General features: G+C 42.4%; 2 protein-coding genes across 3 annotated transcripts in view; both read left to right on the top strand.

Annotated features, from left to right (window-relative positions):
* The window catches only part of LOC117401502 (large ribosomal subunit protein bL34m), a 1,271-nt gene extending 920 nt beyond the window's left edge, over positions 1–351 (top strand). The window contains exon 2 of the mRNA XM_034002267.3: positions 1–351. This exon is cut by the window's left edge and continues 133 nt beyond it. Within this exon, the coding sequence (XP_033858158.3) occupies positions 1–201 (201 nt within the window). The 3' untranslated portion in view covers positions 202–351.
* A 4,587-nt stretch (positions 352–4,938) lies between these two features.
* On the top strand, positions 4,939–10,543 carry LOC117966191 (DET1- and DDB1-associated protein 1). 2 transcript variants are annotated; one of them, XM_059014320.1, is made up of 5 exons: positions 4,939–5,037; positions 6,288–6,368; positions 6,959–7,010; positions 7,425–7,486; positions 7,793–10,543. In XM_059014320.1, the coding sequence occupies exons 1-5, from the start codon at positions 5,035–5,037 to the stop codon at positions 7,895–7,897; spliced, it is 303 nt and encodes a 100-aa protein (XP_058870303.1). In that variant the 5' UTR covers positions 4,939–5,034; the 3' UTR covers positions 7,898–10,543. The 2 variants fall into 2 exon arrangements, with proteins under 2 accessions (XP_058870303.1, XP_034767657.2); XM_034911766.2 differs by having other exon boundaries at positions 4,999–5,331.
* Positions 10,544–10,812: the final 269 nt, after the last annotated feature.

Raw genomic sequence — 10,812 nt, 5'->3', positions numbered from 1 at the left:
GGGGTGCTGCAGCGGCTAGGCGGGGTAGCGCTGCCCTGGAGCCATCAGCAGGTCCGCACCCGCAAGAGGGGCACCGAGTACCAGCCGAGCAACATTAAACGCAAGCGCACCCACGGCTGGGTGAAGAGGATCAGCACGCAGGGGGGCATCGAGGTGATTCTGCGCAGGATGCTCAAGGGAAGGAAGTCGCTCACACACTGAGCTCTGCAGTGCTGCGAGGTTCAGAGCCCGCTGCTCTGGGTCGGCCCGCTGTTTTGGATCGGCCCGCTGCTTTGGATCGGCCCCCCCATTCGAATTCCTGCCGTTACACCATGTACTGTAAAGAATAATAAACCAATGTACATTTCTTTTCCCAGTGTCCCGATGTGCATTGTTCTTCTGCTTGAGAGCAAAGCGACGGTTTTGCTTACATTGATTTATTCCTCCATGTATTTCTAGTAGTGTCATTATTTTCTTTTCATACTTTTAGTGTTGTAAAAGGTGCCACGTTAGGAAAATAAGCAGTTCCAGACGCATGCACGGCTGAGGCTGCAGGAACTGCATCACACTTCTCCAGGTCTGACCCTTCAGTGCAGTAAATCTCAAGGTAGCATAGTCCTGTAAGGGGATGGCTTAATCACAAGGCACAGAACTAAAGTGTGTGTGTCAGAGTATACTCTAAAGAGGGATATACCCATTCAGAGAAAAAAAATAACCTGTATTACAATACCATCTCCGTCATAGACTTCCGACGCATTCATTCTCGGCATTAAAAAACTTACCAAGTACTTGCAATGCTTTTTTCAGTTATTTCTGCTTGCTGAATGGAATTGGCTGAAGGGGCCGATCCATATTACAAAGCGCTATTAGAGTCCTATTCCCCAGTCGATTCTTCTATATCCAACTGTGTTCCTGGCTGGCATTATGAGCCTGATGTTAGACCCATCAGTGTCTCCCTGTGCGGTGCGGGAGACGAGCCAAACCTCTGCCAGGCGGGGTTCCTGAGATGGGCATTGCGATGAGCTGGAGTTGAATTTCATTCATCGATTTGAGAATATCCAGGGAAGTCTGAAATCCGGCTGTCCACTTAGCGTGAAACACAAACCTTTCCTGATTTGAAGGACTGCAGACAGGTTGTGTTTCCCATTGGAAATACTCTAGGTATTTTTGGGAGCTTCGTTATTTGTGCAGTACTACACTAAAACTAGTACTAACTAAATAAAATAAAGCACAAACACATTTCCTATTCTCAATAAACCCTCTTCATCAAAGCTTTTTTTTTTTTATAAGATAATTTCTTCAATTCACATATTTCTTGATTTGAGTTGAAATGTTTTTATGCGTCTGATGTTTTGAAGAAATCAGATATTTGTAACCACCTAATAAAGAAATTTGATTAGCTAATGGGCCAAGAGAGCTATGTTGGCAAGATGATACTGTGTGTGCAGTGCTGGAGTAAACATCTTTGATAATAGCAGGCACTGATACGGGTTAGGGTTTGAAAGGAGGTTGTGTGACTCCGGCTATGATATTGAGAGGTGAGTGAGCAGTGGGCAGGGTGCCTGTTCATCAGGGGGCATTGCTTCCTGCTCAGGATGCATCTGAATTCTGTTTCGTTTTGCCCTGAAAGGCTGGCTGCACTCAACTGCGACAATCAGCCTGCTGCACTTAACTGCAAACTGGCTTGGTTAAAGAGACTCCACAAGGCCTCCAAGATGAGCCCAGTTCAGCTTGATAAATGTGTAGAACTCAAGTCCCTTTTGAATACACTTCAGTGCAAAAGAACGAGCTTCCCCTGGCTGGTTCACTTAAACATTTCAATGAAACAAACGCCAGTTCCTACTAGCAATTCATATGTTTTTAAACTAACCAAACTGCGGCTTGAAATAAACTGCCCAGGCGTGGATGGGTCCTGCCAGGCAGGTTTGCTCTTTCCTAGAGCAATCTGACATTTTAAATGCTGCCTTTATACTTTTACCCTGTTACCTAAGGAGACCTTCCAATATTTGGTAGGCTCTGGTATGCAAATACTTAGTTAACAATATACACCAAGTATCATTTCATTGCAATGAAATCACCACTATCCTTGCAGCAGCTTTAAAACATTAACAATAAAACGATATCAAAGGACTGATGTGGACGGTGACATTTAGTAGTTTCAGCAAATCACATTTGCAGTTTTCTTTCTGGTAGTTTTTAAAAGTCTAATATTTGTTTAAAGTCACTATTGGAAAAAGACTGGCATAATTCAAACTGAATCCCTGCCTCTTGTCTATAATTTCTGTTGCATAACCCTCCCTGCCCTTGAAATGAGACTGTAATTCAGTGAGAGCCTTTCAGTGAGAGATGTGTGCGCTGCCTGCAGGCTGCCCTGTGCTGCAGTAAACGAGACGCTCTCTCAGTAATCAGGTTAATGCATTGCACTGCATTGCCAGAACACACAGGGCCAGCGTGCTTATACGCACCCCTGACAGAACACAACCTTGATAAACGGTGCTGAGCAGCACCATTCTGCTATTTTACCTTCAGTATTCATTTCAGTGCTCAGCTCCACCACAGCTTAGAAAAAGCTGCTTTGTTGAAATCCAACCCAGTTTTTATTATGATTAGTCATTTTATCCACCGTGACTAAAAGGTGAACTATGCATCATCAGCAACTGCTGCTGCAGAGTCACTTGCAATAGCACCTCGGTTTTACGTCTCATCTGAAGGACGGAGCACAAGGAGGTTCAGTGACTTGCTCAGGGTCACACACAGTGGATTGAACTGGGAACCTCCTGGTAACAAGCCCCTTTCTCTAATCACTGGACCACCAAGCCTGCCTCCTAACAGTAACCTTGAATAGCGAACCGCATTAGTATTCTGTGCTGGCTCCCCACTGCAGGGCTGTGCCTGCCAGCTCTGAAATGTTCCCAAAGACGGTTTAACGTTTCATCAAGTGAAGAGAATAATAAAAAAGAAAACCATCCTTCATTTTACATGACAGTTTGGGGTGAGGATTAATGTTCTGACATTGGAGGAGGCCGAAGACTGCCAGCCGCAGGATTTGATACAATTGCGATACAGAAATGTGAAGAGATAGCGGCTATTGCTGATACTGTGAGTCTCTGCGGCTGGGCTTGTGGGATCGCAGGTCTGTTCATAAGCAGCATTTAGGCCCTGTCACTTATATCACTGAGTTCTTTAAAGACTTGACAGAGTTACTTGTGAACACTAAAATGATATCATTAAATGCAATGCATAAGTATGATTAAAATATGAACGTAATGTACAGTCCAAGATATCAAACCGTCACTTCTGTTGAGAAACATCAATAAATCCATGCAGTCTTGGATAGGAAGCACCTGCCAACCAAGCACCTACAGCTCTACCAGCCCCCTGTCAAAGCCTGTCTAATCTACTGTCTTGCCTATTGTGACTGAAACTGCTTTGTCACAGGCAGGTTCAGCTTTTATACATGCATTATACATCGAAGTATCAGTAACTAATAATAATAATAATAATAATAATAATAATAATAATAATAATAATAATAATAATATTAATTTTTATATAGCGGACCACAATCAATCACAAAGCACTTTACAGAGGCAGGCTGTGAACTGTATACGTTTGATCCATTTATACAAAAATGTGTGCTGCATAACCCTGGGGTCTTCCAATTACTGACCGGAAACCCACACACAAAACAAAATCCCAACACAGTGTCTTTTTGTGTCTGTAGAGTCTGGAGCTCTGGGTATGAATAGAGCTGTGATAGACACATCAAAATAAAAACCTCTCCCAGCTCCACTGCCATCCATCCGGACGATAATGGAGCTGTTTCTACTGCAGCCCGACTGTCTGGAGGGACCGAGGGCTTTAAATATTCATTATCTCACAGACAGCCAGCTCTCAGAACAAGCACTCTGCAATACAGAGACTCCATACATGCTGTTTAAATATAGGAGCACATCATTAGAGATACATCTGCATGCATTAAAGCTGTACCAGCCTCGAAAGGCAGTCTGTCTGAGCGTTGCTTTCATGGGGGTTTACTGTTGTTTAAAATCTGCTTGGAATAAAAAGTGACGAGACACTCCAGAAAAATGCAATGCTGCTGGCACAGTGCTAGTATACAGTTTGGTGCTGACTGGCCAGCACTGGGACATGAAGGCAGCTTTTCCATTCTTTTTCCAGTAAACTCACTCAGTTTAAATGTTTAATTTCATAGTCTGGCTGGCTTGAATTATTTTATAGCTGTGGAATTCCCTTAAATAAATAAAATCTGGCTGTAAAAACAAAACAAAACACTGTATCAGAAATATAACCGAACCGAACCAACAGCACGGAACTCATCACAAAAGGATAACCAGCGACCCCTACTGGCGGCAATAGGTATAAACTATTGAAACTTTTTTTTTTTTTTAATGTAATTTTATTACGTTCATTAACTCCCGGTATTATTGCATTTTATTATGTCGATGTAAAACTCCTTGTGACATGACCCGGCTGCGTGACAGCTAAAACAAGGAAACAATTACATTGCACGTCACTCTTATTACTCATACCACGTGGTGTATGCAAATCTCGCTTTAGTGGAAGTGGGGTATCCACTCCGTATTGTACCAGTAAGTCAGTTTAGTTTTTGGTGTATTCATTGACCATAATGTCGATATAAAAATAATATACGTTATAATTTTCAGTTCCACCAGAGGGCGTTGCTATATCCCCTATCGCCTATCCCAGACCCCTGAGCGCCTGACGAACTACAAATCCCAGAAGGCAGCGCACAGGGAGTCTCCCGCCGACGTCCTTTTCAGAACTCCTGACTCATGACGCGTTCTCTCCCTCAACCTACCATGACACTTGGGTGGGGCTGCAAATGAAAGACACATTTTCGTCCAATAAGAGAAAGAGAATGTCGAGCCCACGCCAGCGCAGCCACTCAGCGGAGAGTGTGAGAGTCGAGCTCAGGTTAGAAGCCAATGAGAACAGTCCAGTGGCGGGGGAAATGGTAAGCAGGGTTAGTGTGACCGTGTCTCTGGCTGCCTTGTCTGTGCTGATAAAATAAAGATGGTGGGTTTCAGCAGAAAATAGATCTTTATACCATGTACTTGATTTCAGCAATAGCACCTTTGTATTTTAACAAGCCGTTATTAATTTGACCCACACCACGCCTCCATAGACCGATAAAGCAAACAAATATCGTGTGTTTCTCATAATCAGTTTTATTTTTCACTGGGCTGGAGAATATATTGCTGTATTTTATTATTCAAATTTGTTTTTTTGCTAGCTGTAAATTTGCAATTTCAGTTTAATATCCTGGATTTTTTATTTTCTTTGAAGTTAAGCTGTCGAGACATGGAGAAGGTACAGTGAAAACGTTTTTATTTTGGGTCTTAATCAAGATACAACCACATGGCGTAGCAGTACAGTGTATTTGTCAGTTAATATCAGCGATATTATTTTCTTGTGAAGTTCTCGTATTGTGAGTTGCCGGGGTGATGTGGTGTCAACACTTTTTAATGTTCCGGCGAAATCATAATAGTCTTGTGCATGTGCAATGCGAATCCTCGCTGTCTATGACTTTTTTTTACGACGACGTCAGATGCTGTGTTTTTGTTTATTACAACAACAAAAATCTCAACATAAAATATCTTTTACCAGTAGGAAAATGCTGTTTTTTCCCTTTATTTTAATTACGTTTCAATATATTTTTTTGTGTTCTTCATTTGCATATATATATATATATATATATATATATATATATATATATATATATATGGTGGATTTGTGAATGTATGGAAACTTCATTTGATATATTTGTGTGTATATGAATTCGTGAGATTGTTGCATGTTCAGAATTAGATGCTAGAGCTGTCACTGTCGAGTTCTGAGTGTGGGTCTGCACACAAGCCTGGTGTAGATCAATCCGTCTGCAATTCTAGTGTGGCGTCAATAATTGCCTACAGTAACACAGAGGCGTTTTGTATTTCAGACTGTAAACCTCCGTCGCTGTTTTGAGGTTCAATTCTAATGTTTTCATTCCGTCACTCTTCATTGTGATTTATCCTAAGAGACTTGAATTCCCTCATCACTCAGAAATTGATGCTAATAAAGTAATCTTGGGGAAAGTCTGCCATGGCGACGTTTGGTACTCTAAGAGTCACGCTAATTGAGGTCTGTGAAACCGGCCATGTCTGCCTCAGGGGGTTAATTCTCTACCTTCTCGTCTGGAGGTCATATTGTGTCTTAATTGCAGTCTAAACAGTCTCAGGATGCTGGTTTAGGATTTAACAAGAGAGATGATTCTTTTTGTCTTCCAGGCGGATTTCTTAAAAGGTCTGCCCGTTTACAACAAGAGCAATTTCAGCCGGTTCCATGCAGACTCGATGTGCAAAGCGTCAGTAAGTATGGACCGCAGAGTCCTTCTGGTCAAACCACGCTGCAGAAGAGGGTGCTTGCACCAGCCTGTCTGTCAGGGGAGTGGGAAAGGGGAAGGTCCAGCTTAGCTGTAAGCAAATGCTTGACAAACAGCCAGTTGTTTCCAGTAACATGTGCAAGGAGATCTGAGCGCGTGTGTGGGTTCTGTTCTTCAGCGCTGTCGGACTGCCACATGCAATGTTTAGTGAATTTTTTGAAATGTATTCTTGTATTCGTTCTTTAGTACTTTGTTAGATCTGGAATTGTATTGAAATATAATAAAAAAAAAACATTTAATAAAGGGAACAAAGTTAGTATGGAGCAATCGTATGCCCACTGCTTTGACTCCAGGATATTGTGATAATGCTGCACGAGTTGGACCGATGCAGCCGCACGTGTTTCTAAGCTCATTTTAAATCCAAATCCTCCTGTAAGTTTGGTTTATTCTTCATGTTGGAGTATCTCTGTGCGGTGCCGGGACCTGCCTTGCAGCAGCACGGAGAGACTGTGCTTTGTGTGTTTTTGGTGTCATCCTTCCTCTGCATCCTCTCTGATTGAGATCTCTGTCTTTCAGAACAGGAGACCGTCTGTCTACCTCCCCACGCGGGAATACCCGTCCGAACAGAGTGAGTGCTTCTCCTGGGTTAGGGCCCCTCGTCATCTTTCAATATCCCAAACAGCCTCTTTCTGATGTGGCGATGTTTCATCCAAACTGTAGTCCTGTACACCCCGCACCCCCCCACACGCACGCCGCTCCAGCTCTGTGCAGGGCTGCTGCACACTCCTCCCTCCTCATGCATTGCACTGCTTCTGCGTGGCTGTCCATGATTCCAGTTTAGAGTCTCTGCTTGTCGCACAAGACTGCTTTCAACTCTCGCGTTGTAACACTGTAATATATGATTCCCCTCTCTCTCTCTCTCTCTCTCTCTGTTTTATATAACCCTACTGTCTACACCTGTTCCTCCCCCTCTTTCTTGAAGCTGACTTCTGACACTTTTGGAAATAAATGAACAATTTAAAATCCTTTTTTTGTTTTCCAGTCATAGTCACTGAGAAGACTAACATCCTCCTGCGCTATCTCCATCAACAGTGGGACAAAAAGGTAGGAATTGTCCACGGTCAGGGCCCAGCATTCAGATGATCAAAACAGGCCTATGTTATGTGTGACTGTGCAGTTACCAAATGGAGCCGAAGTTTGCCGTAATGGAATAGTTGATTCGTACTTCATATAAGTGAAACTGTTTAATGAAATTGCTAGAAATGTGATTGTCCTTCGTGTCACATTGCTCCTTACAAACGCTGTTCATGTTTGCATGGTAGTAGTGACTGTTTCCGCTGATGAGCTTGGAATCTCTTGGTTGAGTTTGGGATCAATAAGCTGTTGGTTACTGTATCCGTTTTCCAACAGAACGCCGCAAAAAAGCGGGAGCAGGAACAAGAGCAGGGAGAGAGCCCGGCGCCCCCGAGGAAAATCGCCCGGACAGACAGCCAGGACATGAACGAGGACACTTAGACAGCACGTCCGCAGTGCGCCGGACAGACACGCAGACAAACAGACTGTCGGACAGAGAGCCAGGACTTGGGCAAAGGCACCTAAAAATAGTGTTTTTTTTTTTTTTTAAATATGTAACTCTTTGCAAACGTTTCCCCTTGTCTCAGTTCTTTTTCCACCGCACTGCTCAGCCTTGGACAGAAGGGGGCACCACAAGCCCTTTCTGCTGCGACACTTACTGGGTTTGATTCGAAGGGGTCTGACTGGAAGAGGATTGCTGGGAACACAGTTTTTTGTTTGAGTAGCAGCAATGCTCAGGCTAGGTTTAAGCTGATCAGCAAACGAAGACATTTGTATTTTTTTTTTTTAATTGGGCTATTATTATTTGTTGTTATGAGTTTTGTTTGCTAACTTGTAAGTGTTGGATTTACATGTTTCTTTTTAAACTATGGCAAGCCAGCTGCCTGCGAGTGGCATCTGCGTTCTGGTTTTAGATTCGGATTGCATTCCTGAATGTGGAATGAGCACTGAGTCAGGATCGGTTTGTATTTCCACTGGCTATCCGCTCCCGCACCACATAGTACAGAAATCCCACGTCCAGTCTCTGGGATTGACCGTTTTTAGTTTTAAAGCCCAGTGCCCAGCTGTAAGTCTGACGGCTGCCAGCTTTCTCAAGGAAGCACAAGAGTAAAGACCAGCTTTGATGCTTTTTCATGTCCAGATCGTGGGTTCTAAGCAGTACTTAAGATAAGGTGTTTTTCTTGTTTGTTTGTTTTTTTCCTTAAGGTTATAAATAAATACTGCTGAGGCTTTAAGTATGCAAAACTAGTACTAGACAGAATCCTTCAGTTATCTTGCAAGTAAGTGAGTTTTGTGTGTCAAGCAGTGTTTTTCAGTGGCTAATCTTGAATGCCCATTTGAAACATCGGCAACGGGACTTGCCAAGTGACACTGATAGCTTCAATTGTCCTCCATTCCTTGAGACGCTGTCTTAAGTTTCTGCCTCTTAAGTTTTCTACTGAGCTAAAAATGTGTTCATGTATCACAGCTGTAATCAGGTGACTTCCAGGAGTGAACGCTTCCTGTCTCATGTCCAGTGCAGCTAGCGGTCAGGTGATCTTGGTTTAGCCCAATCATCAGTTAGCAAACCGATGCATCATTGGGTAGCCAAACCAAGGTGCCCTAGTCACACTGGGGGTGATTTTCAAAGCTCGGTAACATTTTGTTCAGTCAAATCTCTTAATAAAGCTCTGGAATTAAAAAAAAAAAAAAAAATGATATTAATTTTATGCACATTCATCACCCTTAACTATAAAGCATTCTGTGGCGTTGTATGTAGTAACACTAAAAGCGTTTTCACTATTGAGTCTCAGTGTCTTCAGTGTTGCACATTTTCTTAACTGAGCAAAACAAAACCAGAATAAAAAAAATAACCTTCGAGAAAGTTTCCAATCAGCGAGCTCCTCCCCGTACCCAAAGTGCTTTCACTGTCGTACCATTGGGTAACTTTCAAAGTGTCATGTCTTTACTGCACTGTGAGACAAACTGTAACTGCAAAACCTGACCTGCCCTTAAACAGTGTGCTTTGTGGCGTGGTTGCTAATGCCATGTGTGTGTGTGTACATACAAATAAATAAAAATGTCATTTGGTGAGTTTGCAGTGTACAGATAGCTGTCTGATCTTAAACTGTTGATCCAAACTGCACTGTGTTGTAGCTTCTCTGCTTGCTAATAGAGGCTAGTGCAACTCGGGTCTTGTTCCCATATACAGCAGCTTTAGAATATGTTTTCTGTACATGTCTCCTGCCAGATGATCCTTCCGAGGAAATATATATATTTCGCTGAAAGTCCTGGTAAAAAGATGTGTGTGTTTTTTTTTTTTTTTTTAATTAGTGCTGTTTGTGCCTGGAGTGTAACAACAAGGGGTGGGGTCCAGGAGGCAAGGGTCCTGTCCATAGGAAGGGGGGCTGGAGAAAACACCAAACTTTCACAGCAGTTTCTCAGACCTGAGTGAAGCGGCTTGAACATTTCTAGTGCCCCCTAGTTAATTATTGTATACTTTTTAAAAAAAAAAACAAAGGAAATCTGGTAGATTTTATTATTATGTTCATGCATTTCCATGAACCCCTGCACACCAAGCGCAACAAACACAAAACAACCTGTTCTAGTTACTAATACATTTCAGAAACATGTTTTCTTTGCGTTTGTAAAAGCTGTTCACTGAAATCGTCAGCTCGTCTACGTTTGTGATCGAGTGTTTAAAGTTACACTTCTGGTTTCAAAGATCTCGATTCACACTCTTGGGCTTCTTAAGTAATGGAGTGCCGAGACAGAGGGCAGTCAGGGACTTCGTTACGAGCCGGTAGGTGATGGCGGCATTCTCCTTAATGAGGGACAAAGCTTCAGATAAAGGCACAGTTCATACTGAAAAAGGGATAGTTGACAACTTTGCATTGGAGAAGGCAGACGAGATCTGCAGTGAGGAGAAACCCTGTATTATCTCCATTCCCTTCTCTGAAGACTGTCAATCGATGTGCTGGTCCTTGCATTGGCTACCACTTTGTAAATATCGTGGTGTTTTAAGAGATGTTTGGGTCTGCTGTTACTCCAGTCGTCATTTTGTTTTGTGTTCTGTTGTTGATTTAGGTTTTTTTTTTTTTTTTTAAATTGTGTTTATACTGATCTGGACAATACATGACAGCTCTGATCTTAAGATAAATACAGGTGTTCTTAAAAATGCTCAATGCAAAAGTGTTTTTTTAGTAGAATGTTGCTGTACAAAAAAATACTGAGTATGGAGAGTACAGGGCAGCCAGTTTTTTTTTTTTTAAGGGGTGTTACTTGTTTTTAAAAGATCATCTTTACCTTAGCTGCTCCCTAGTTATATATGTTTTCATTCATGTGTGTGTGTGTGTGTTCCAGGATTGAATAAAAAC

This window comes from Acipenser ruthenus, chromosome 47 (assembly GCF_902713425.1).
Source record: "Acipenser ruthenus chromosome 47, fAciRut3.2 maternal haplotype, whole genome shotgun sequence".
In the NCBI taxonomy this organism is placed as follows: domain Eukaryota; kingdom Metazoa; phylum Chordata; class Actinopteri; order Acipenseriformes; family Acipenseridae; genus Acipenser; species Acipenser ruthenus.
This window is presented reverse-complemented; position numbering and strand designations above follow the sequence as displayed.

Coding starts and splice junctions, on each gene's coding strand:
- LOC117966191 (XM_034911766.2), top strand. Junction 7,011..7,424: donor GGAATACCCGTCCGAACAGA/GTGAGTGCTTCT, acceptor TTTGTTTTCCAG/TCATAGTCACTGAGAAGACT. Junction 7,487..7,792: donor ATCAACAGTGGGACAAAAAG/GTAGGAATTGTC, acceptor GTTTTCCAACAG/AACGCCGCAAAAAAGCGGGA.